Source organism: Monodelphis domestica, chromosome 2, assembly GCF_027887165.1.
Source record: "Monodelphis domestica isolate mMonDom1 chromosome 2, mMonDom1.pri, whole genome shotgun sequence".
NCBI lineage: Eukaryota > Metazoa > Chordata > Mammalia > Didelphimorphia > Didelphidae > Monodelphis > Monodelphis domestica.
In genome coordinates, this window is record NC_077228.1 from 169,714,015 (window position 1) to 169,741,448 (window position 27,434).

General features: G+C 45.0%; 1 protein-coding gene across 2 annotated transcripts; it reads right to left on the minus strand.

Moving 5' to 3' along the window:
- Positions 1-1,379: 1,379 nt before the first annotated feature.
- BCAN (brevican) lies at positions 1,380-27,407 on the minus strand. Of its 2 annotated transcripts, none has more exons than XM_056816239.1 (14): positions 26,951-27,407; positions 21,115-21,210; positions 20,541-20,930; positions 19,883-20,057; positions 19,566-19,693; positions 17,793-18,086; positions 13,269-13,490; positions 11,732-12,436; positions 6,570-6,677; positions 5,182-5,340; positions 3,795-3,877; positions 3,276-3,420; positions 2,575-2,765; positions 1,380-2,100 (listed from the first exon to the last, which is right to left on the minus strand). In XM_056816239.1, exons 2-14 carry the CDS (start codon positions 21,197-21,199, stop codon positions 2,011-2,013), a joined length of 2,775 nt encoding a protein of 924 aa, XP_056672217.1. In that variant the 5' UTR covers positions 21,200-21,210; positions 26,951-27,407; the 3' UTR covers positions 1,380-2,010. The 2 variants fall into 2 exon arrangements, with proteins under 2 accessions (XP_056672217.1, XP_007482144.2); XM_007482082.3 differs by having other exon boundaries at positions 21,115-21,207; positions 26,951-27,376.
- Positions 27,408-27,434: the final 27 nt, after the last annotated feature.

The following is a 27,434-nucleotide window of genomic DNA, read 5'->3' on the forward strand; positions in this document are numbered from 1 at the left end:
AACCAGATAGATGAAGAATGCCTAGATTATGACATGAAACTGGATATTAATCTGATGATACTTGTATCTTGATGGATAGGCACTACAGATGGACAATGGCTTGGACCCAGAACTGGGGTCAAAGAATGGCAAATGCCATTACAGTTTGGGAAACTGTGATGTGTTTACAATAATTTCAAACTGTTCTTTGACACAAAAAACCATTTTTGTCTGCACTGTTATTCTGTCTTCTATTTAGCTATTAATCAGAGAATGGTAGCATCTCTGAAACAGAATAGTGGTTGATGGAAAGGGCAATGGAGAGACTCATCGTGGGAAGAAACAAGCTGCATTATATTACCAATTATGATTTTAAGGAGGTTGTTAAGGGTAATGCATTTAGGGTAAAGGATGGATAGCTCAGATGCTGTTCTGGAACCCACCAAGGCCTAGAGGAAGACCTCTGGCATGTGGGGTAGATATTTTATGAAGGATTTATGAGACCATGTGGATAAGAATCATGTGGGATAAGAATTAGATGAGAGATGGCTTGCACCAGTGAAGAAAATAGCCGCTTCAGTGAGACAAAGAATCCATGAAAGTATCATCATCATCATTAATTAGTTGCTCTTATTCTATAACAGCAACCATCAGGTTTGGCCTTTGTCATTCCTTGACAAAGCTGGGTTCCTGATACTCTTTTGCCACTTAAAAAACAAACCTCAATTTGCTACTGACAGCAATGCAATAATCCAGAGCAATTCTGAGGGACTTATGAGAAAGAATGCTATCCACATCCAGAGAAAGAACTGTGGGAGTAGAAACACAGAAGAAAACGTGATTTATCACTTGTTTATATGGTATGTGATTTGGGGTTTTGGTTTAAAGCATTGCTCTTTTATGAAAATGAATAATATGGAAATGGGTTTGAGTGATTATATAAACATATTTATGTATAACCCAGTGGAATTGCTTGCCAACTCCAATAGGGGTGGGGGACGAGGGGAGGGAGAAAACATGAATCATGGGACCATGGAAAAAAATTTAAAAGCATAAATAAATAAATAAAAATTTAAAACAAACATCCATTTTTTTCCTTATGTGGCAATGCCAGGTGACAAGATTATGTTGGGAGTCGGGAAGAACTGAGTTCAAATCTTATCTCAGATATTTATTGGCCCTGGACAAGTCACTAAGGCTCTTTGTGACTCAGTTTCCTCATTTGTGGAGTGGGAATAACAATGGCACCTATCTCATAAAGTTGTTGTGAGGATCAAATCAAAATACATAAAACAATCTTTAAAGTGTATTAATGCTGGGTATTGTTATTATTCTATTATTATAAATTGCCCTGCCACTTTTATACTCACCCCCCCCAATATAATACCCTGATACCAAACTTAATGTCGAATAGGTTTTTTATTGCCTGTTTTCCTCTTGAGGGCTCTTAGACCAATGCCCCCATGCTGGGAACCCATCCAACCCCACAGATTCCACTTTATACCTAGCTGAGTCTTGTCCTTTTAAGAGTAAGGGAAGACCAGGCCTCCAAAGGCAGTGGAGAGGAAGGGCTGAGGGTGTGGGGGGCAGTAGACAGAGGCACTTGGAGACTGACTGATGTAACTAGGGAAGTATAACTCCAGTGAGAATAGGGAGGTCCCGGTGACCATGCAGCAGGAAAGGTTTGATTGGCCCCTTTCCTTAGCAGCCTGACAGGGGCAATGAGGTCACTTCTGGTCCACCAGGACTTCTGGTCAATTCCTGCTGGTCCCTATTCATGATATTACTCCCTGCTCTAAGGCCACCCTGGCTACAATGTCACATCCAGTGACCCCAAGGGGGAATACTAAGAAAAGCACCAAAGAAGGAGCTGCCTATAGGGTGGAGGTGTTGATGGTGGGGGAGTGATTGAGATTAGGGGTCCCTGCCCTGAACCACATGTTCGAGGCCCTGCCCCGACAGGAGAAAGGGAGGGAAAGAGGGATGAAGAGAGTAGGTGGGAACTAGGTGTCCTGGGGCCTGGTACAGGGGTCAGCAGTGGCCACCTGTTCCCCGGCATCCTCCAGCCCTCCTAGCTGCCTGTCGCTCCTTCAGAGCTGTCCTCCGGAGCTGGGCTCGAGGCTGAGGAGGAGAAACACATTTCTGTTGGGATCTTTTCCTCAACTTTCCTCTCCACCCTTGGCCCACCCAGTCTGACTGAAGCTGAGAGAAACCCAGATTCCCAGAGCTAAAAGGGACCCAGAAGCCACTGAGGCTATTATTATATATACCTGCCTAGGAATCTCTTTTACCACAGTTTGACAAGAGGTTATCCAAAGTCTTAGATAATGAGGAAGGAATCCATCATCTTATGGGGCAGCAGCTGTTGTCATTGCTATTATTATTGTTGTTCTACAACAACCCTGCACATATACTTGAAAATAACTATCATAGCCTCCATGAGTCTCCCCTTATTCCCATTCTATCCTGTTGTGGTACGGTGCCTGGCCACCTCTGGCCCTTGATCTCTGGCCCCTTTACACAACCTCCACTTGGCTTTTCTGGCCCAGTGGAATATCCTCTTCCTACCAAACTCTTCTGGACTCAAGTACTCACGGGTCGTTTAGGTACACAGGAAATCTGAGGGTGCTCCCACTGGCCATTCTCAAGGCACCGGATCAAGGGAGAATTACGCTGGGCCAGCCCTTCCTGGCAGTGATAGCGCAGCACAGAGTCCACTTCATAGTGGGACCTTGGTCGGCCAAAGACCAGGGCCAAGGGCAGCTCTGGGGGTGGTCCACAAGACACTAGGAGAAAGAGATTGTGAGAGACAGTCAGGGAGGGGGAGTCCCAGATGGTACCAGGTGTGGCTCCTACAGCAAGAACATCTGCCAGACACACCTTAGGCCTTTTGGCTCCAACTGGAACCAAAATTACACTGATTGATAATCAGTTCTCCCTCTTTTCCCTTCCTGGGTGAGGGCTGACAGCTCAGTACAAACAGGATCCCAAGGTTAGTACATACCTATTTATGTAGCATCGGGTCTTTGTTTTACAGTTACCCACTAGGCAATCAATCATTCTACTGCCCCCAGTTCCACCCTCACCCTGGTATCCCCAAGGATACTCCTTTAGCTTTTTTCACCTCTTCCCCAGTGTCTTTCAATACTCTTCTGTCTCCCCAATGTTTCCCAGCTCTCTGCCTTTCTCCTCTAGTGCCCCCTGTCCTCTTGACCCTCCTCCCCATTGTTTCTAGTGCTTCTCCTGTCAGCTCTGCCCCCTCCCTCTCAGTTATTCTCTTTCTGGTCTCTCCTCACCCAGCCCCATCTTGCAAGTATAGGATAGGTGGTAGTTGCAGGGAACATCACTCCACTGTCCCTGGTCATGCCAGACCATAACCACACAGTTTTCTCCAGATAGGAAGTAGCTGTCAGGTTGCCCTGGGTTCCAGTTCTCATAAAGCTAAAGAAGGGAAGAAAAAAGGAGAACATCTGTGGGACACTGAAGGAGAAAGGCAGGAGTTAGGGTACATGGAGGAAGAAGGGCAAAGGTTGGAAGCTTTGGGGGAGGGCGGGAACTGAGGGGACATGGTAGTGAGAGCAGCCAAGGGGATACTGAAAGATAAGCCTTAGGGGGACTTAACGATACTGAGGGAGAATGGTGGTGTCTGGGAAGACACTAGGAGATAGGGGAAGGGGCTTTGGGGGCAGTGAAGGAGAAAACTAGGGACTAGGGGAACAAGGGAGAAAGGTAGGAGTTTGAGGGGGACACTTAAAGAGTAGAAAAGGCTGAGAGGAAACCAGTATGTGTATATGAAAACATCGTTCTCCTCTCACCAAAGGAACTCCATCTGACCACAGGAAATCTCCCTCAATGGTTCTGTCATTCAGCCCAATCCACTGGTATTCTCTGTATCGATCTGGGGAAGAGGAGATGGGGTAGTAGGGAGAGATTTTAAGAATGAAGTCTGTAGTGTGTCCCTAGACCAGCAGAGGGCGCCATTTCCACAGTGGAACAGTCTACTACTTTACCACTAGGGAAAGTTCTTTCTGAAGTCTATTTTCCATCCCTCCTGGGAGAGAAACTGGAATATAAGAGCGAGACAAGGAAGACTAGATGACAGGAGATGCTGAGGGAGCTGCAATCAATAAATTCTGGGGCTGAGTCTTCATGCCAGCTCTAAATCTGTTTTCTTATGGACCACTTTCCTACAGCTTAAAAGATAACATTCTCTTTTTCTGGTACATCTTCTAAGCCACAGGAAAGCTGTTTATATAGTTACAGATTTAGAGGATGGGAGGGACCTATTTCAGAAAACAAGGTATAGAGAGTTGTGACTTGCCCAAAGTCATACTGGTGGTGACAGAATTGGGGCTTGAACTAGGTCCTCTGCAAAATTTGGCTCCTTTTCCACTGTTTGCATCACCACATTGTATCTTAAAACATTCAGTTTCTCATCCTGTTAGTCTGTTACCCAAGAGGAAAGAGAGGAGGACATATTTATAGGGAGTGATGGAAGATGAGGAACAAGACAATAGCATAGAGGGAACAAGGCTTAGAAGTTAGGGACAAGTTCTGATGACTAGAAGGCAGGGAGAAGGAGAAGAAGTGCAAACAAAGCAGGAATGATTTAAAAAATAGAGTTCCTGATTCACCAAGGGGAGAAAGAGGAAAGAGACCAGGAAGGGGATCACCAGAAAGTGATTTGGTGAGGTAATCAGAAAAGTATGATTCAAAATCTGGATATAAGAAAAACATAGATCAAAGGATTTCGAGATGGAAGGGATTTTAGAGATCATATAGTCCCATGTTTTTTTTTTGCAGAGGAAACAAAGGTATCTCAAGGACAATCAGGTGTTAAATAGCAGAGCTAGAAATGAAACCAGGTCCTATGATAGTGATGGTGAAACTTTTACAGACTGAGGGCTGAGCCCTGCCCCCATCCCACCTCCCAGACCCTCTGCCATGCATGCTCCCCTGCACTTTCCAAGGTGCTGAAAACTGAAATGTGTCCCTGAAGCCCTAGCAGCCAGCCAGGCTGTACCAGGAACCTGTGCTACATACACACTGAACCTAGACACAATATTGGACCACAGCTCTAGGGATTAGCCCTGGAATAGAGTTATTGATTAATTGAAATGAACCAAAATGCATTAATACAATCAGTGGATCCCCAAAGCTCACCCTGGGTCCCTCAACCCTCCCCACAGGGACCCAGCTCACTGTTGATGAAGTTCTGCTCCTCAGGAGTGCTGATGCTGGCTAGGTGGGCCCCATGAAGCCGGCACTGAGTCTCAGCCTCTTCCCAGCTCCTCCGAGTTGAGAAATGCTTGTAGCAAGAGCCCTGGAAGGCATCCCAGCCAGAGCTGCAGGATCGGAGTCCTGAGGCAGACAAGCGTTCGAGGTCAGATGCAAGGAAAGGAAGTGGATGGGATCCCTTGCTTATATTATATTGGCCAGGAAGGCTCAGTTCAAACTACCATCTCCACAAAACCTTTCCTTATTTTCTTGGGAGTTATAAAAACATTCCCAAAATTCAAAGTCCTAGAAGCAGTGAGGTGGCTCAGTGGATAGAGAGCCAAGCTTAGAAATGGGAGGTCCTGGGTTCAAATATGACCTCAGACACTTTCTTGCTGTGTGACCCTGGGTAAGTCAGTTAATTTCAAATACGTAGGTCTTACTGCTCTTCTGCCTTAGAACTCATATTCAGTATTGATTCTAAGACAAAAGATGAGGATTTTTAAAAACTCAAGGTCCTAACCTTTCTCAGGAAAACAGGTGAGAGAGATGGGGAAGTTAGCGAAGGCATGGTGGCAGGAGTAAAAAGAGCAGGTATCTGCTTCTCTCAGATGACAGTGAATGAAATTCCATTCTTGAACTTTTTTTGGAATATTTTTTTCTGTATTTCTTTTTATCTTTTAATTCCATTGGATTATAATCTATTTGAGGATAGGGATTGTTTTTAGCCTCTTTCTATATGCCCAGTGCTCAGCACAATGCTTGCTATATAGTAGTTGCTTAAAAAATGTTTGTTGATTGATATCCATCACACTGTATTTTGCATTATACTTATGTGTATACTGAATACTAATACAACATAAGCTCCTTAACAGCAAGGATCATTTTTTTCATCTTTGTATCCTCTGGGCCCAGCTGCCAGGGCTATAGGGCACATAGCCAACTAATCAATTTAACACAATTCAACAATAGCATTTATTTAGTGCTTACTGCAAAGCACTGTGCTGGGGGTTGGGATGTTTGTTGAGGTGATATGAATTGAGGCAGTGGCAGAGTTAGAGTCCAAAGACTAGAGGAAATAGGAGTCAGAGGTACCAGGGAAGAAAGGGGGAACAGGGATACACTTTGAAGTCTTCAAACCCCTTTCTGTCTCTGGCCTTGATCTATCTTCTCCAACCCCCAGGTGGGACAGATCTCCATCTTCTTGTATTGTGGGAATTTGAGGCCTGGATGAGTTTGGAATAAAAATTCTTCACCATAGGGTTCTCAATATTGATTCCCTTGGAGAGGGGGATATAAGCCACTCTTGAGTAGACCCCCCTAGATAAGTTCTGTGAACCCTCATTTATCTGCCCCTTCACAGTTCCACTCACCAATCTCGCATAAATTCCCCCCATATCCAGGTAGACATAAGCAGTGGACACCATCACCCTCTTCGTAGCATGTCCCCCCATTGTGACAGGGGCTAGGAACACAGTCACCTGCAAGGGGCAGAGACATGAGACATGGTGCTTGTGGCCTCGGAATTCAGGCATCTGTGGGAGATCTCAAAACACACATGAAATCCATCCCAGAGTAGGGCCTTGGCCATAGCCAAACCTCCTCTCTGTCCAGTGTGCTCAGTTTTCTTCCCCCAACCCCACTCCTTAATTCCTCACCCCAGCCCCTCAACCAATATGAGGTTGGAAAGGGTTTAATCCAACCCAGACCCTAATTCTATCCTCCTATTCCCACTGAGAACAGGGCTAGGCAGTGGACAGAGCCATAGGAAAGGGGTATTTATTCTTTGTAACGCTAACTTTCTGGAAGAGACAAGTTAGAAAACCTTGCAGGTTCCCCTAGTCTTCCATGTTTGGTTCCCAGGTATTACAGTTCACAAATATACTGAGCCTGGGATTTTATGTGGTAAATGCCAGGTGGCTAAAGGTGGGAAAAACAGCAGAAAGAGTGACAGATGCAAAATCTGACTTCCCCCTTTGCCTGCTTATAGAATCAGCCTGTTCTGGAGGCCACTAGAAGCAGGAATTCTCAAATATTATTTTTATTCTATCCTTTTCCTTCTCAATATTGCTGGACCCCTGCCCCATTATTTTCCAGGACTCCTCTTCATACTCTTCACTCCTACTAGATGAACTTGCTCTTGACCTCCTTTCATATTACAGCTCTTTCTCTGAGTCTTCTGTTACAAAAGACCACGTCTTTCTTTTCCTCTAGTTCCCCTCCTTCCCAACACTTTTCCATATTTCCTTCCCCTAAAAAAGCCTTCCCAATCATCAATGCCACCCTCAACCCAACCCTACCTCTCCCCCAAGATGACATCTCCCAAGGTGACTGGCATGGCCATCTGTTCTAGTCTCTGTACCTGGTGGAAGGAGCCTGGGGATTTCATCTCCCCCATCAAAGTAGGAGCTTCCTGAGGGCAGGAATTCTATTTTTTCCCCAGAGATTAGTAACTTTTTGAGGGTTGGCAGTGTCTCCCTCAGCAAACTGTTGACTTCCTAAGCATAGAAACCAGCCTTCTTCCTTCTTCTGGATCCTTCCCACCCTCCCCAGATCCTAGGCCAGGGTTGTGCTCATAGGGTTCTCATGACAGAAATATGGGGTGAAGATAACCAAGTGGCCAAAATACAAGTGAAGAGAAATTATTTTCTTAGAAGATCTCAATGCATCTTCTTTTAGAGAAGATATTCAGGAGACCAGTGAATAGTCAATGATGAATGGGGTGGGGTTACCCAAGGTAAGTTTGATAGAGAGTGGATAAGGTAAGTGGTTCCTTATCAAACAGATGGGCAAAAGATGATCCCCACTTCCAGTGGTTCAGGGATCTGTGTTCAGGAAGCTGTGTCCCCACTGACTTGAAGCCTGCCTGCAGGGAAGTTGAGTAAAAGTAATACTGATGACATCAGGGATAATCTAGTTCATATATTCTAGACTTATTAAAGGTTTTCAACAGCCCCAAGAGGAAGATATTATAATTATCCTTAAACCCATTTTTGAAAATGGGAAAACTGAGGTCCTAAATCTATATACCAGTCTCATGTCTCAGCTTTGTCCTCTTCCATCTGTGTGACCTTGGGTAAGATACAAATCCTTTTTGAGACTGTAAAATGGTGAAAATCACTACTTCTCTATCTATATCCTATGGCTTTTATGAAGATAGTGTTTTGTAAATTCTAAAGTGGTATAGAAATGTGAGATATTAAGTGATATTTCAAAAGGTCATATTGTTAATGGATCTGACCTGGAGTTAGAACCAGAGCTCTTTTTACTGCCTTATATCATCCATCTAGAACACTGGAGAATATGTGACATTAGGCAAATTCCTCCTCTTTATACCTCAGTTTCCTTAATTGTACATAAAAGGGTTAACCTAGATAATCCCTCTTACCCATTCCAATTATAAATTTATAATATTTCTCCAGTTTCTAACAACTTCTGTCTCACCTGCTGCAGTCTCGGTCACTTCTTAAAGTTCCAAGTCTACAAAATGTGGAACATTATGTCCTCTGCAAGGGAGTTTGAGCTCACAGAGGTAAGGATCAGCAGAACCCTACCATCTTCATGGTTGGAACGAAGTGTCCAATATTACATTTATGAGTTCTCTAGCCTAAAGATAAAGGGGATGAGGATGAAGAGAGGGCAGAGTTGGTTCAAATCACTTTCCTGGAACCCCTAAGGCTAGTTTTGGAAGAAAGATTGAGCTCATCCAGTTCCATACTTCTATCCTCCTTCTACTAATCCACTGTAGAGGTGTCTCCCAAGGAGTTCCTTGCTGCCTTCTGGAGGGGATAGTTATTTCTTATATTAACTCTTAAGCACCAGGTAAAGTAAAGGTTGTGACAGGATGACCCTTGCTTATTATAGAAATACTTCAACATGACTCCCTTTCCCACAGAGAGTCTTCCGATAACTCAGTCTGTCTCTATCCCCCATTTCTAGGAAGACTTTCCTCATCTCCCAAAGTGATCTGGGTCCCACATCATCTTGTTCCTCTACTTTCATTCTGTCTCTTGTCCGTCAAAGACTTGAAAGACATCTGTCTCTTCCATCTTTCCTACTCCTCTAGTCTTCTGTTCCTGGTAATCTAAGTTCCTGAGGGTAGAGAAATATTTCTTGTTACTTAATTATCATCCTTTTTGCTGAAATAGTAGCCTATGAAGCTTTCCCCCAGACATGATATGGGCAAAGAACATAGGAAGAGCTTAAGAGGATAGTTCTATACCCTCTTCCTCCTAAAAAAGCAGGAATCATCATGAATAGAAAGAGGGAGAAAGCCTGAAATTGGAGAGAATTCCAGGGTCTAAAATAGAAAAGGCATACCAATCCATACCTGGTCCAACTTCACCCCTGTACTTTTGAAGAGATCAGAAAACAGGGTAATTGGGTGCAGCTGGGTGGCTCAGTGGATTGAGAGCCAGGCCTAAAGGCAGGAAGTCCTAGGTTCAAATATGGCCCCTGACACTTCCTATCTGTGTGACCCTGGGCAAGTCACTTAACCCTCATTGCCTAGTCCTTACCACTCTTCTGCCTTGGAGCCAATATACAGTACTGACCCCAAGATGGAAGGTAAGAGTTTAAAAAAAAAAGTGGGGCAATTAAAATAATACCTTTTCATTCTATGCATTTGGGTGGTAGAGAGTGTTCTCTCTTCCCTTTTTCTCCAGTTCCCAGTCTTTCCTTCCCCCACAGTTCCAGTTCTTATTCCCTCAGGAGTAACCCCCATATTCTTTGTACTTCCATAAGCCAACTGAGTGCCTTGAATTCCCAGTGGGTTAGGAAGAAGGCATAAACCCACCAAATTGAGAGAGTATTAGTGATAGGGACTGGAGTGGGACAGATGGGAAGTCCAGGAGAGAAATAAAATGCTAATTATAAATACCAGTAATACTGGTAAGATACAATACTGATACTAAGGAGGAAATGGGAGGTTCTGTTATGGTTTAAGGCTCTAATGTTGACCCTCTCCAGAGGTCCAGGGAAAGGTCTCTTCTGTGTTGTTGTTTCTTCAAAGGGGAAGAGTGCCCTAACTCATTTTTATACCTAGATTGGAATGGCAAAAGTCATTGGAAGATAGAAAAATCCCTACCACCACTACTATAGCTGCCAACCTTCACTGATTTCTCCCAACTGGGAATGAGGGTGCATGCTCCTCTGCTTCTTTCCCTCATCACACACATCTCCAGACTGGTAATAAATCCTCTTAGGTCGTGGAAAAGGTCAGAGACTTAAAAGGGCCAAGTGAGAGACAGTTAGTGTAGACATGGCCTGGGGTGGGGTAGGAATGGAATAGTGGTGAAGAAAATGAGAGCACAGCATGAGGGGGTTAGAGCATGGACCCAGGGCAAAGGCAAAGAGGCTGAAGAGATCAAAGAAGAAACTGAGAAAACAATCAGACAGCCACAGAGAGCAATAGAGCCAGAGGCAGAGGCAGAAGAAAGAAAAAGAAAAACAGAATACTTCGTAGAGCAGAGGAGACCAAAAAGCAGTTGGAGAGAGGCAGTGACAGGTAGAGTGACAGAAAAAGGCACAGACGAGAGGACAGAAACAGAGAAGCAGACAGAAGGCAGAAAGAGAGAGACAGAAGCTAAGAGTGAAACAAAGACAGAGCCAAAGTCAGATAGGCAGAAAAAAAGACAGAAGAAAGAAATAATTCTTCAGAGAAAGAGGAGAGGCATATTGGGGGAAATGGAGACAGAGGGACCCAGAGTTTGGTTATAAAGTGGTTTTTAATTGAGATTTATTTCCGAGGCTTGTTTTCCATGAAACAGTCATAAAAATACTTCACAGAAGTAGTGTCAATTAAGGCTCCTTGGGGGAAGGGTTTATTCCCTGGGACTGAGAGGGGATTCCAATCCAAAGGCTTCCCTGATATCATCCAGAATGGGACACACAAATGAAAGAAAGGTAGTGGGAGTACACAAAGAGGGAGGGATGGAAGACAGGTAAAAAGGCAATGAATTGGGAGACAGGAGGAGAAATGATGTTCAAACTGAGGGGAGAAAGGAGGGATGAAGGACAGGAGTAAAGGTCGACAATTAGAAGGGAGGGTGGGATTTACAGAGGGAGCAGGTTTTGGACAAAAGGAGGATTCCAGAAAGGAAGATCTGGGAAAATTATAGGGGATAAACTATTGGGGACCTGGAGAAATGACAAGAAAGTCTTAGAGGAAGAGAGGAGGGGAGCCACAGAGGGAGTGGAAGGAAGTGCATAAAGCCTGGAGTGAGGAAGAGAATTACAGGAGGAGGTGTGGAAAAAAGGTGTGCTGCCCTTGGGGTGATAAGGGTATCAGAGTGGAAGGATAAAGATAGAAGAGGAGTCACAGGGCCAAGGGCTGGTGGAAGTAGGGTCACAGGAAACTATGGCATTGGTAATGGAAGAGAGTTACAAAGGGAAAATGGAGAATGGGGATGGGTGGAAATAGTCATTGGCTGGGAGGCTGCAGATGGGGTTGGGTAAAGGGTAGGTTAAAGGATAGCATGGCCTGCAGCCCCGAGCAGCAGAAGGAAGAGGGAGACAGAGGAGTGAGTTGGATTACCTGGTGAGGGGGCTGCAGCCCCCGCAGCTCCCAGGCCTGCGCTTTCAGTGGGTAGCGCTGGCTGGGCCCTGACGGAGGTCTCCACAGGTGCTGTCCTTCCCAGAGCCTCTTCAGGGGGGGCTACCCTGTCCCCTGCCCCCTCTTTCCCCTCCACTCCTGGTAGTGTCCCAGTTGTTGGAGACAGCCCAGGTGCCTCTTCAGAGCTCCCCACTTCATCACTTTCTGCATGGGGGACCCAGGGAGGAGTGCCCCCAGACAGCTCCGGTACCCCGACCTCTTCTTCATGTTCTTCTTCAGTACCAACAGGCATAGAAGGTGGCAGGGATGCTTGGCTCCCCTCCCCATGAGCAATAACCCCAAGAGTTGGTAGGGTCTCAGTGAATTGCCCCCTGACTCTTGGATGCTTGGGTCCCTCTGGCTTCCGCCCAGGAGGAGGCACAGAGCCATGATGCACAGACACCTGAGCCACCAGAGGAGCCTCAGACAGCCTCTCCTCTCGCGTAGGCTCAGTGGAGAGAGAGCCATTCTCTATGGCTACTTCCTGGATCTCACTTAGTATCTGAGAAGGAGCTTCGTCTTCCACTTCCTCCTCCTTCTCTCCCTCCTCTTGCCCCTCCTCATCCTCTTCCTCTATTACCTTCTCGCCTTCCTCCTGCTCCTCCTCCTCAGAAGACCGCATGGGCGGAGTAACTGACTGGTCTCCATCTTCAGAACAAATGAAAGCAATATCAGTACCATGGACAGCATCTAGGGCGATTGAGGAAAACAAGACCCAGGGAGTTCTAGGGACCCAGGGACCGGAGTGTGGACTAGGGAAGAGAATTGTGGGACATAAAGGGGGGGTAGGGCTTTGGAAACATGGGCCAGGGAAGGGAGGGGATTGAGGGAGGGCACCTGAGAAGGGAGTCTGGAAGCTGAGAGATCTCGGGGAAAAGAGAAAGATGGGGAGTGGAAGGTGGACACTAGAATAAAGAACTGTTGGACTGTTGGACCTTGGAGGAGAGGGGAGTGGTTGAAAGATATTGAAGAAATTGAAAGATGTTTGGGGGACCTTGAACTTGAGGTGAAGTGATGAGGAGGCAACTGGTACATGAGTAAATATTACTTTCTCTTCCTTTCTCCAATTCAGCACTTTCTATGGTGGAGGGGAAAAGGAAGAGGTGCCAAAGGAGGGAAGCCTCTCCTTTCCAGACAATATCTTCTTAGGTTAAGAGTCCTCAAACCCTTCCAAACTGGACCCATATAAGCTCTTTGTCTCTGTCCAAGAATACCATCTTATCAGTAGGGAGGCTGGAGGCTGGGGAGGGTGGGTAGAGATCCTGGAAAAGCATGATGGAGGAGACAAACTCTAATTTCTGAGTTGGGAGACACAAGAGATATTGCCCAGTCTCAAGTTTGGCCAAAGGAGCAGTTGTGTGGCATAGATGGAGTAGTAGGGATGGGTGTACCTCAAGAGCATTCTATTGATCATTGTTCTAGTCCCTGTACCACCTTTACCCTTTCATCCTGCTGCAACTTACAAGGCATAAAGATTTACCTAATAATATCTTGGGGGCCTCTTCAGGGTCTTCTGGGGTAGAGCTGATCCCCCTGTTGTCCTCTGAAATGGGGACAGAGTAGATTGCTCCTCGAGACTCACTCTGTGTGGCCTCTTGAAGTAACTGAAGTTCCTGGAGGGTCTCTGTCACTGTGACAATGGTTTCTAGCCCATCTGAGGCTGGGTAGGGGTTCCTCGGGGAGACAGAGGAGTGAGCAGGGTCTGTAGTTGGAAGGAGAGTGAGGAGGATCATTATGTAGTGATCTGAGGTCTGGACAGATGGGATGGATAGGTATTTACTCCCATATTTAGCTATCCTGGGCCCTGATACAGAGGTACACCAGAGCATGACGTGTATGAAGAAATTGACAAATATCTATTTGAGTTGAACTGAGGAAGTATGCAAAGGTTATTTCGGACCATGGAATCCTGTTGTATTGTATATGAAGTGAACACATGAGTTAGTGAACCAGCCAGTTTTGGTGAAGAGTCCTAGATTAGGAATCAAAGAACTTAGGTTTGAATCATGGCTATACCATCTTGGACAAGCCATATCCCCTCTCTAATGTAAAGAAAGAGCCCTACTGAACCATATCTCCTGAAAGAATTGGTTGAAAAGAAATAGATATTACAGCAGGAGAGATGGTAGTAAGATTACAAAGAGAACTTTTCAAAAGTCAGAATTTGAGGCAACCTTGGAGTTGGAGAATGAAGGTAGAAATAGATTCTCTTAGGAATCTGGAAAAATATAATCCTCCCTCCCCCATGAAATGGGCTAAGAATAAGGGAATAAGTACAGTTGGATATAGAGGAAGTAGAAAAGATATAAAGATCCCAAATGAATGATAACATGCCCACCTCCGTTGCTTTTCAGTAAGTATCCTTCTCACTGGAAGAACCAGAGAGGCTAGAAATGAATCATTTTACACTCAGGAGAAAGGAACAAGGGGAAGAAGAAAACCAGTGAAGTGAGATTAGAAAAAAAATCTATGAAAAGAAACTTTATCATTCCTGCTCTCATCCTGACCCTTAGACCATTTCTCTGCCCAGCCAGGCAAGACAGGGACAGCATGTCTCCTTACCACCTGCTTAGCTCCACTCCAAAGTTGATACTTCACTTCCTAGGCCCTGTCCTTCCTTTTCTCTGCTCTTTACCTTCACAGAATCATTCCTTCATCCTTGGACAACTTTCTTTCTTCCTCGTTATCCAACCCATCCATCCTTCCCTCACTTCCCTTATCAACACTGCTTCATACTCATCTTCCTCAAGAGAGACTTCCTTGACTGATCTCTGTCAACCAGGACTCTACTCCTGAAAATTCTTCCCCACCATTAAAATACAGGATCAGCTGCCCTTATTTTTGGCCCTGTGTCTGTGTCCGTGTTCTAAGGGTACATCTTGTCTCCATCAGGCTGAGGGCCCAACAAGTGAAAGGACTAACTGTGTCTCCCCATTTAAACCCAGTGTTCCTTGAGGACAGAGAACTAGCATCACAATTGGGGATTCCATAAGGCCAGAGGCTTTTTCTCTCATTAGATGTGGGATAGAGAGAATGACTTCTATGGCTTCCTCTAATCCTCCCTATTGCTGCCCTAGACTATAAACAGGAGAGCTAAGAGATAGGAAATGATGGGCTAGAAGAAAATTAAGATCTCTTTGGTATTGCTTTCCCACAAAACACTTTGCCCTAAGACTCTCTGTTACACTTCTTTCTCCTTGACTTTGGTCATATAGGATCTGTTCTTTGGTTGGAGTCCTTCCAACATATATTCTGAGGTCATAGCTACTTTCCTTCTATCTGAACACTAAACTCCTCAAGTCCAGACTAAAAGAGTCCTTAATTCTTTCATCTCCATCATTTTCTCAGTTTTTCTATGAAGAAAGAATCTTTATACTCTCGGTGAAAATAATTCCTGTTGCTTTCAGTTCCAGGCACCACATTTTAGAAAAGACATTGAAAACCTGGAGCAAGTCCAGAGAAGGCTGACTAAGCTGCTGATGAGCAATCATATAAGGAATTGGTAAAAGAAATAGAAATGTTTTTCTCTTGAAGCAGTGAAGCTTTAAGAAGTCATCATTGAAGTTTTTTAAATATACTGAGTTCCCTTAGGAAGCAATATTACTGATTCTGAATAGCTCCAGATAGAACTAGGACCAATGGGTGTCAGATTTTTGTTTACTAGGAAGAACTGTTTAAGTCAAGGCTGTCCAACAATGGACAAGGCTATCCAAAGTGGGAATGAGCTTCCCATTCTTTAAAAGTGCTCAGACAGAAGCTGACCTTTACTTGTAAATGATGTTATGAAGAAGACTCTTTTTTAACTTAAAAATTTTCAATTACATTATAGTATTTCAATTCTAAATTTATATCACTCTTTGTAAATCTGAATTCTAGAAGAAATCTGTGTATTCCAGGGGCACTTAAGTTATAAGTGACAAAAGTAAATGGGCAGGACTGGGATTCTGGACTAGGATATATAGTATCTTTTTTTGAATTCGCAGTATGTTAATCATGTCTGCTCTTACAACTGGAAACATTTGGGATAGTCCAAAAGAGAGCAGGTACTTGGAAATAGGAAGAAATTGAGAGTTTTCACATACTTTAGAGGGTCATAGAAGCCACTACAAAGCCCAGGCCTGATGGGAGACTAGAAGAATAGGTAAAGAAGACAAGCTCACCAAAAGGTGGACCCAGATTTTCAACCAACTGGTAAGGATGTTTCAGGGAAACCTTTTAGGTATAGAGAAGTGTCTGGTGCAATTGAGAGGACAATGGATTAGGTATCCAGAAAAGAGTTCTAGTACCACTTCCACTTCTTACTAGCTATGTGACCTTGAACAAATGATTTAAACCCTCTCTGCCTCAGTTTCCTCCTCCATAAAGTTAGAGATCCAACTGTCTAGATGATCTAGAAGTTAAGTTTCTTACATGTATATACTGTTTCCTTTTAGTCTTTGTATCCCTAGCAGCTAGCAGAGTGTATCCTTAGCAACTGGCCCATGTTAGGTACTTAATAAAATACTTGTTAAATTTAATTGAACACTTAGGTTTTGATTTCTAATTTCACAATGAAAGCAATTTTTAAAAATTTTAAAATAAAAAGAAATTCTAAGGACTCTTCTAAGAAACTATTAATTTAGGGAATGGTTCAGAAAGGAAGTAGGATTTCCAGAAGTGAGAGCCATGAAGACTTCTAGAAAGAACAAAGGCAGCTCTAAGGTTGTAGAAGAGCAGATAAAATCCCCTCCTCCAAAGTTAAGGGATCTTTGGGGCCAGATGAGGAAGAGCCTTCTTCATTGGGAGGCCAAGAACTAGGGCAGACCTAAAGGTTTCAGTGTCACTTCAGAGCAAGTGTTTGGCACAATCATGCTCATACCCTGATGGAATGAGGTGGAGACAGGTTCTGGGAGGCAGTAAGAAGCCTATCCAACCAGTCCTAGAAGCCAGGCCAGTCCAAAGCTGTCAGTGGCTATGTCTCTGGGTACCCCTGTTTAGCATTAGTAGGCCATCTAGCTCAGACGACTGAAAAGAGAGGAGTCTAGGCCAGCCAAGCCAGAATAGGATAGGAACAGTACTTTGCATTCAACAAATACATTCTTTTCTAAGCTTGTATGGTTTGTTTCTCTTGAATTTCCTAGTGGAAATTCCTTTTGAAAAAAACTCCAACCTTGTCTCAGCAACACTGAGAGAGACGGGGTCTTTTCCCATTCTTCTGGAAGAAAAAAGGTGGGGGGAATGGTGTACAATGAAGATTATAGAACCAGACTAGCTGCCAGGTGGAACTGGGGCAGTTGGAATCTGGGAGAGCAGGAGCAGAACAACTACATACGCCTTCCTGTCTAGAACCATTCCCTTGGTCTTCCATCTCAAATTGACTGGAAGTCCATCATCATTCTAAGTTCTGTTCCTCTTATATGATCAGTTATGTTACAATCTCTCTCTCTCTGTTTCTTTCTCTCTCCTTCCCTTTTCTCTCCTAGGTACCTCAGTGGACTTCTCTCATCTCTGTCTATCCCTCCCTCTCTGCAATTCTTTATCTCTGTCTTGTCTCAGTCTCTGTTCCTCTACCTCTATATCTTTATTTCCATCTCTACCTTCCTCTGTGTTCCTCTGGGTTGCCACTTCTCTTTCTATCTCTGTTTCCAGCTCTCTTGTTCTGTTTCTCAGGCTCTATGTCTCTGTGTATGTCTCTTCCTCTAGCTCTCTTTGCTTTTGTTTCCTCACTTGTTAGTGGAGTGGATCAGTCTGTCTTTAGTTCTTCTATTCTGATTGGTTTTTCTTTTCAGCTCTCTATATCACTGTATCTATTTTTAAGCTGCTCCCTGTCTCCTCTTTTTTGTGAGTTTTTTTCCCCTCAGTGTCTCCCTGTATCTCACTCAGTTTTTTCATTCTAAGTCTTCCTGTTCTCCTGGCCTCAATTTCTTTGTATGTGTGCTTGCCTAGATTTTTTATGCTCTATGCCTATGCCTTTAGCTCTTTCTCTCATTCCCCAGGAGGTGTAAGACTCTTAGGTAAGGCTCACCTCTGAAGCAGTAGACATTGAAACGGCTGTGTGCATTAGGAAATCCAGTCTGGTTTGGGAAGAGAAAAAGGGTTTTAACCCCAGGAAGACCTCCCCCACAGCGCTGTCGGGGTGTGACGATGGGGTAGCGCACACTGCCGTCTGCCAGCCACCCAGGGCTACACCGGTCCAGGCCTTCATCCCAAGCTGCATAAAGCTGGCCTGTTGTGGCGATCTCTGCTCCTCGTTCCCAGCAGTAAGCCCGTGCCTCTTCCAAGGTCAGCTTCTCTGGGGTGGAGCCCAGAAATAGCTCTCCTGTGATGGCAGAGAGAGAAGATAAGGTTACTAAGAGGTAGTAAGTAGCCCAGGCACGGAAGTCAGGATTTAAAGCTAGAAGGGGTCTAGGTCTGCTAAATTCATAGATGAGAAAATTGAGGTCCTCCGAGGTATAATGACTTGTCCCACCTGATACAGACAATTAGTTGGGATTTGAAGCCACTGACTCCATCTCCAAGCAGAAACCCAGCTTTTGAGCTGTCTCCATTACAGACTTACCTTAATGAATAGCCCTTAGAAAATCACTCATTCAACTTACTATTCAATTTCTTCCATCAATAATATAGGATCAGAAACCATTCTGGAGGGCCATTTGGAACTATGCCCAAAGGGTGATAAAAGAATATCTACCCTTTGATCCAGCCATAGCACTGCTGGGTCTGTACCCCAAAGAGATAATAAGGAAAAAGACTTGTACAAGAATATTCATAGCTATGCTTTGTGGTGGCCAAAAATTGGAAAACGAGGGGATGCCCATCAATTGGGGAATGGCTGAACAAATTGTGGTATATGTTGGTGATGGAATACTATTGTGCTCAAAGGAATAATAAAGTGGAGGAATTCCATGGAGACTGGAACAACCTCCAGGAATTGATGCAGAGTGAAAGGAGCAGAACCAGGAGAACATTGTACACAGAGAATGACACATTGTGGTACGAGAGAATGTAATGGACTTCTCCATTAGTGGCGGCATAATGTCCCTGAACAATCTGCAGCGATCTAGGAGAAAAACACTATCCATAAGCAGAGGACAAACTGTGGGAGTAAAAACATCAAGGAAAAGCAACTGCCTGACTACAGCGGTTGAGGGGACATGACAGAGGAGAGACTCTAAACGAAACTCTAATGCAAATACTAACAACATGGCAATGGGTTCGAATCAAGAACACATGTGATACCCAGTGGAATCACGCGTCAGCTATGGGGGGGAGGAAAAGAAAATGATCTTTGTCTCTAATGAATAATGCTTGGAAATGATCAAATAAAATATTATTTAAAGAAAAAAATAATATAGGATCAGTGAATTTAGCACTAGAAGGGACTTGTGGACAATCTCCCTGTCTTCCATACTTGGCAAAAAGTTATAATCACAGAGAGATGGGGTCTTGGAGATAATTTTTTAAACCCTTACCTTCTGCCTTAGAATCAATACTGTGTATTGGTTCCAAGCCAGAAGAGTGGTAAGGGCTAAGCAATGGAGGTTAAGTGACTTGCCTAGGGTCACACAGCTAGGAAGTATCTAAGACCACATTTGAACCCAGGACCTCCTGTCTCTAGGCCTGACTCTCAATCCACTGAGCTACCCAACTTCTCCTGAGATCATTTGTTCTAACCCTCTCACTTTATGAATGAGGAAACTTAAGTCCAGATAGAGAGGGGATAGGTACCTAAAGCCTGGCTGTGCCAACATGAGAATTCTGAAAAGGGATCTTTCCCCACCCACAAACCCCTAATCACCATTTAGATCTTCTGCATAGCAGTAAACATCATAGAGGTCCTCTGGATCCACCATGCCATAGTTACGAACTCCCGGGAATCCATCCATGTCCCCATAACAGGCCTCTCGAGGAGTCTGGATGGGGTACCTGGGAGGAAAAGAGCATCCAGGGTCAGTACACACATTGCATTGGTAATGGGGGAGCGGGCAACCCCAGGCAACACACCCTGTTCTGGGATAAGAACTCTATTATCTCTTCCCAGTTTCCCTAAAGTCCATCCTCCCTCTCCATGGTCTAATGACTCCTCCCGGTCCTTTCAGTCTCATATCCTCTTACCTTACAGTCTGGTCTGATAGCCACCCTGCATCACACTGCTCATAGCCACCCAGGTAAGCGGCATAGAGCTGCTCAGGGCTAGCAATTCGGGCCCCAATTCGGGCACAGGCCTCTTGTGCCCGGGAGAATGAAAAAGCGTATCGGGCAGAGCCCTCTCGGTACAAAAAGACGACCCCTAAAGGACAGAGAGAATCCTGAATCCAAGTGTTCAGCCCGCCCCACCTCCATCACCTGCCTACCTACTATCCCACCCTATTTCAGAATCCAGTGAAATAAAATTTGTAAATCCTTGGTACAGTGACTAGCACATAGTAGGCGCTTATTTTCTCCCTCCTCTCTTGGGAGACAAAAACTAAAAACTCTACTCATGTTACCCTATAGCAAGAAGAATTTAAGGTAAATCATAGGCAGAAATTCTTTTCTATCAAGGAAAGGACTAGAAGCAAAAATGTCCACCCTTTACCCTCGATCACTTCTTTGCCCCACTTCTTCTTGACCAAGATTTGAACCTTCCTAAGGGCAGTGACTATGACTTCTTATACTTCCCCCACATCACCCCACTCTTGCCCAAGATAGGCTTCTTCTCTTAAGGCACCCAGAATAGTGGATGTGGGGGAGGAAAGGGTTCTCTTTGGAGTTTGACATGCACATTTCTCACCTTTAACCTTGACCTCAACTGCATCACTGCCATCATCGATCCCGTGCTGGACTTCACAACGATACAAGCCAGAGTCATTGGACCTCAGTTCACTCAGGACCAGTGAGACATCAGTGGTTGAGGCTGGATATCCAGGTAGAGCCACTCGGTACCTGTAGCCTTCGCTGACCTTGACCTTGAGCCCACGGGCCACCAGCACCTCAGCCTCCCGACCCCCAGACAAGAAAGTCCATTTGACCCTGGGAGAGCCCAGGACAGCCCTGCGGCCTGGGGGAGGGGTTGGGGGTGGTGGCCTCAGGTAGGAGATGTGGCAGGGAATGGTAATGGAGCCCCCAAGGACCCCTCGAAGGGGTGAGTCACCCCCAATGGACACCCGGAATGCTTGATCCTCTGTGATAGAAGGGAAGAAAAGGGAAGAGGATGATTTCTTTCATGATATAACTGGTTCTCCCCTCCCACAGCGTTCCCTAGTGTCTTCTCCCCACCAATAAATTTCAATCCTTTTAGTTCTTCTCTAGCATCTCCCCATTCTCAGCCCCTCACCCCAGTCTCCTAAACACTTCCCAATTGTTACCTGAGCTGTCACCTGTGAAGGCCACAGATGAGGAAGTTGGGGCTTGGACCAAGGCAGTCAGGAGCAGCAGGAGCATCTGTGCCATGCCCAGGGCTGCTATTGGGAAGCAGGAGAAGCACGTGGGATGCTGGTCTAAACTGACATCTAATTTGAGAGCCAACATTTTCCCTAATGGAGCAACCCTGAATATCATTTTCCCCTCTGGCTCATGTGTCCTTCTAAGAGTTCTTCCACTCCAACATCAGAGTGGCATAGTGGTAGATGCATAAGACTTTGAGGCAAAAGCCTCCAATTTAGATCTCAGTTCTACTACTTACTTACCCCTGTGACCTTGGGTAGGTCACATCACTTCTGAAAGCCTCCGCTTCATCTATAAAATTGAAGGTTGGACTAGATGATCTTGAAGGTTCTTTCCAGAACTAAATCATATGATTTCAAGATTCTGTGATCATCCCCTTCTGGCTCCTCATTCCCATCTTCCCCTCTGACTTTTCTCTCTCCAGGCTTCCCTCTAAGGGCTTTGTGCTCCTTCTCTATCTACACTCCTCCCACAACCCTTTAGTACCCTTTCATTCCTAATATTGGTAACCAAGGCTGCTGACTCCAAGGAGGGCTCTGGGATTGAATCCAAGCCAACTTCCCTAAAATACCCTCTTAACATTCTCTCCCCTCCTATTTACATGATGAATTCCCTTCTTTCTCCCTAGACCTTGCCCCTGGGGACCCCACAACTCATCCTCTTTCCTCTCATCCTCCCCCTCTTGAACCCCTGCTTGAACCCCTCCCACTCCCTGACAACTTCTCCTTTCTCCCTGGCACTGGCTTTCTCACCAGATCTCCTCAGCTCAGGAACCAGCCTGGGACAAAGCCCCTCTCTCTGGTTGCCTGGCCCCCTTCCAGCACTTCCCCCTTTCCAGGCTGTACCTTTTGTAAAGGGCTATTCTCCCTCCTCAGGGAGGGGGTTGGGCAGCTAAAGGGACATTGAAAAATAAAAAGAAGAGACCACAGGGATTTCTATTGCCCAACTTAGAGGCCATGATAGATTGCCTAGCACCTTCCTCTTCCTCTTCTCAAAGCTAGTATAGGAAGAGACCCCTCACTCTAACCAGCTCTCCTCATGGACTAGAAGGGAAGCTCAAAGGACTCTAATATCGAGAGAGAGAGCAAGGAGCTCCAGAGACACTAAGGGAAGAAGGAAAAGGAGGAGGGGGAAGAACATCCCTTGCTCATAGGAGTCTTCATGCCATCAGGTCCTGGAGCTGAGATTCTTTAAACATTAAGTAGCTTTCATTTTTCAGAGAGGTAAAGAAGTATGTCAGATCTAGGAACCTCATGTGGACTTCTAGTTCCTACTGTTCCCCAGGTATTAGTCATAGTTTAAGGAAAAGTTTCAGGGAGCCTGCTATAGGAACGAGATAATGCATCAACAGGGAAGATGGAGATCCAGGAAGAATTTCTCCATGATCTTAGGAAGGCTAATACAAGGAGCAGATAGCTAAGAGATAGAGTCCCCCCATTATATTCCCCATCTCCTCCCCACCCCCAAGTTGAATCCAGGCCAGTTTTCCTAGAAACTCCTAGGGTTGGAGGAGAAAACATGACCAAGCAAACTAGATACCTGGGTCTTTTTGCTAACCTTGAAGAATCTCAATCAGTGAGGGTTCAAGGATACTTGGATATCCTGAAACATCTTACTCTCAAGAAACATAGGAGATACAATCTTTCAGACCCTGTGGGGGATTGATAAAAATCCATACCCAGTGCCCACTGGGCAATCCAGAGTTATTCTCCTTTCCCTTTGAGTTATGCCAGAGAAGTGTGCCAGGCCTGGGCACTCCCTCCCCCCTTGGACTGTCTCACCCTAGTTTCATTTTCTGATTCCTCCCTCTTCTCTCTGGGACTGGCGTGGCTCCCCATATCTAGTTTCCTTTGCCAGGGGGCACAGAAACCCCAATTCCTGGCATTGCTTCCCCTTCCATGTCCCACAGACTCCTGGGAACCAGTCAGGCCCACATCCTGCAGCTGAGGGGGAGGGAGTAGAAGAAAAAAAAGAACCCTGGCATCTGTGCCTTCCTTGCTACTTAGTTTTAACAATTTCTCTTTTTCAAGTCCTGGAAATTTCAAAGCATTTAGCTTATCTGATTTCATCCTCTTTGCCATCTCTCCTGGCTTCAGTCATAGTGACAGTGTCAGACACCTCCTAAGCCTCATCTCTGCTTATGGATTTCTTCTTTTTGCTCCCAATTTCTGGAAGGAATCATCTCAACTCATCGAATCTCAGGGTTGAATCCAAAAAAGCTTTCCCTATCACTGCTATCTCCAGCATTTTCATTGTTTCAAAACATTTTGCAGACCATTCTTTCAATCACATCTACTCTATCATGTTATTGGATGAGGAGCATCAAGGGCGTCCAAAGGCCTTGGATCAATTCTTCTTATACTTAGTATATTCCTATTACAATCCCCAGCTGCAAATATATCCCTAATTCTTATGTCATAAACCAGTGACTGGGGAGAAGGGAACAGAGGAACCTCTATATGTCCGAGAACCTAAGAATGGGTATAATGTTGTCTGATTCTATGTTGGTATATAGGTTTATATGTCTCTCCCTCGATTTGGAATCAGACATGGATTCAAATCCTGGACCTGGCACTAAGCACATATATACCCAAAGACAACTCATTTCAATTCTGTGAACCTCTGTTTCCTTATCTATAAAATGAGGCTAACTATACTGGCAGTGTATACATCACTGACTTGTAAGGAAAGTGCTTTACAGACCTTTAAGCACAATGTGTGCTATTTATATAAGAAATCATATGTTGGCACATGATTATTTGTTCCTTTGTATCTGTAAGTGCATTTCTAGATCTGCTTGTTCCTATGGATATTTGGGTGTATGTCCATATCAATGTGGATCTCTTAGTATGTGGGTTTCCCTGCTTTTATTCCAATTATTCCTTCTTCACTTTCCCGAGATGGGGAAGGGGGTGGAGGTTGGCCAAAGGGAAAGGGAGGTGGGTATATAGGGATAGAAGAAGATCTAGGTGAGAAAATATTTTCCCTTTCTCAGACCCAAGGAGATGTAGTCTCTGATTCCAGATTCCCCATCTCACTCCCAGAAATCCTCTCAGCCAGGGACAGAGAGATCTGGACCTGGGGAAGGGGATATCCTCCACTCAGGCAGCATCCTTTTCCTACTCATCTGCCTCCTGAAGAACCTATAAATTTTTTAGGGAACTCCTACTGGAGGGGTTCCCATTTGATGATCTGCTCCACAGGTTCAGATTGGCTATCACTCTAAAGCCTTGCTGAAGCAGATCTCTCTGTGGGGACTGTGGTTCCCCTCTCAACTACACCTATATGCCTAGCCAACTTTCTACATTTCACCTGAAAAGTCTATAGCTCTCTATGTCCCAGTCATAGCCCTGCCTGTGATGTCAGCCATTCTAGGACCAATAATATTAGTAAAATCATTTGTGGTCAAATAAGTCTGATAATTAATAATGATGCTAGTAAGAATAGCAATAATAATGGACATACACATTCTGGTCCAATGCATTGCAATGAAAGTAATGCTTTTGGGGGGGGGGCAGGTGTTGGGACCTGGAATTTCATCCATGTAAAGAACTCCAACATGAGAGCTCTTTACTAAAGCAGCTCATCTGTAAGTCAGCCTTAGAGAGTTGTTTGGGGGGCTTGCATGGCCAGACAACTAGCTCGTATCCAAGGCAGGACTTGAACCCCTTCTGATTCTAGCATAGGCAGGCTTTCTGGCTGTCCTGTCACAGTTTTAACAATACTATTAATAGGACAGTGACTAGACTTGTGGTTTCACTGGTATAGGTAACACTCTGGTTAGTTCTACTATTAATGCAGCTTAATAACTTCTCTGCAATTTAGAATCTTGAATTGCCAACACAGTAGGGAGAAGTTAAGTGATTTCCCAGGTAAGAGGCAGAAGTGGACTTTGAACACAGGTCATCCTGGCTCAAGGCTGGCTCTTTATCCACTACTATTCATAATACCTCTCTTCTCAACTTTAACAAAATAATTAAATGTATTATTGATAATCTCAGGGAGATGAGCCAATACTCATTGGAAGAATTATAAGTAATAATATCAGGAGCATTAGCAGGGATGCTTTAAGTGCAACAGGCCATACTGGAAAATGATACTGTTAATAATCACATTCATAATGCTATTGGCAGCACCATAAGGAGATTAGCTATAATGTAAGCAATGCCATTCACAACACTGTGATAACATTAGCTTACCAATGCTGGTATTACTACATCAGGCAAGAATACTAGTGATAATAGTCATTGCACTATTGATAATCCTGTTAGTGGCATCATTAGTAGAAATATAAACAACTTAATAATAATAATAATGACTTGCATTTATATAACACTTTTAGGCTTACAAAGTGCTATGTAAATATTATCTTATTTGGTCCTCACAATAACCTGAGGGGTGGGTTCTATTTTAACTCAATTTTACATATAAGAGAAGTGAGATAAGAGGTTAAATAGCTTGCCCAAGGTCACACAATCAATGCATATCTGAGGTCAAATTTGAACCCAGGTTTTCTTGACCCTAAGTCCAAAGCTCTGGGCCACCAGTATACTAGTGATCATATTAATACTAACTGGGATTAAATACAAGGAAGCTAGGCATGAAGTAGAGTGCCAGACCTGGACTCAAGAAGATCTGAGCTCAAATTTGGCTTCAAGATACTTGTTAGCTATGTGACCCTGGGCAATTCACTTTGTTTGCCTCAGTTTCCTCATCTGTCAAATGATCAGGAGGAAATAGCAAACCACTCCAGTATCTTTGTCAAGAAAACTCTACCTCGGCTATGGGAGGGGTGGGGGAGGGGAGAGAGGAATAGAAAATGATTTTTGTAACCAAGGAATAATGTTTGAAATTGACCAAAAAAAATTAAAAAAAAAAAGAAAACTCTAAATGAGGTCAGGAAGAGTCAGACAAAACTGAACAATGGATTAGGTACTACTATTAAGTACTAATAACCAGTATTTACAGTTCTGTTACCAGTACAGTAGCAATGCTAATAATATTTTTTGTTAATGGTATTAGTAGCCTAAATGTCTTGGTAACACAACTGTATTATGAGCAATGGCATTGGACTGGTTGCTGAACTAATACCAGTCTTCATACAATTATTATTATTATTATTATTATTATTATTATTATTATTATTATTATTATTGGTAGTGCTAGTCGCCTGCTTGATCATCCCCGCAGCAGCCAGCAGTGCTGTGTGTGGTTTTTACTTCTAACCGTTTCAGTCATAGTAGCTGCTCTGCCTGCTATCCATGCTCTTGGTAATGCTAGGAGAGCTCCCCTTGGTACTGATGGCAGGACGGTATCCATTTGGTACTGATGCTGTCAATAATGTTAGTTAGCCTTACTATAAGCAGGACTGAGCCCCCTGACCTCCGCCACTGTCGCTTTGACTCTGGGGAGCCCCGAAAGCAGTGACATTGGTGTGAGTAGCGACTTAAGCAGTAGCTGTCAGGGAACTCCCGGTGGGTCAGGGATACTGTGTCCTGGGACACAGGGACCCCCCCCCCCCCCGGAACCTCTCTTCCCTGCCTCTTTCCCAACATGGGCTTCTTTTGCAAGGGAGCTCCCCTTAACTAGGATGGGGGAGGGAGATCAAAGGTAGCCATTGCTCAGCTCTGGCGGGTTGGGAATTGCCGGGTGGGGAGGGAGAGCTGACACGAACCTGGACCAGGCAGAGAGCATAGCATAAACTGTGTGCGCGGGGTGGAGGCAGAAGACACAGCATCTGGGGGATCTCTCACTCACCTCTCAGGAGAAGGACGAGGGGAGTCAAGGAGGCGCCGGGGCCCGGGGCGCCGAGCCCGCAAACTTTGGCGCCCCCGGGGGCTGGTCCTGCAGCAGGAAGGAGATTGCAGAGGGGACTGCAGAACGAGAGGAAGAGTGAGAGCTAGAGGGAGGGCGAGCGCTAGGAGAGGACGCTATAAAGAGGGCGCGGAGCCGGGCCCCAGAGCACCGCACAAAACCCCCTTTCTTCCCCCCCGGGCGCCCCGGCTTCCCTCCCCTCCCCTCCTCCCTCTCTTCTCCTCTCGCCCCCCGCCCCTCTGACAGGGCTGGCTCCAGCCAAGAACAGCCTCTGTCGCCCCAGCTAGGGGGCTTGGAGATCACGGGTTATGGCTCTTTCTCAGAGTCTGGCCCCAGTAGCACCAGAGAAGCGAGACAGAAAGGACAAGCGAAGTAGGACATTATTCTGGGGACAAGTAACAGAAGAGAGGCTGGGAGGGAGGCGGAG

Coding starts and splice junctions, on each gene's coding strand:
- BCAN (XM_056816239.1), bottom strand. CDS start 21,199: ATGGCACAGATGCTCCTGCTGCTCCTGACTGCCTTGGTCCAAGCCCCA. Junction 20,931..21,114: donor CTTCACAGGTGACAGCTCAG/GTAACAATTGGG, acceptor CTTCTATCACAG/AGGATCAAGCATTCCGGGTG. Junction 12,437..13,268: donor GGCCCCCAAGATATTATTAG/GTAAATCTTTAT, acceptor TTTGTTCTGAAG/ATGGAGACCAGTCAGTTACT.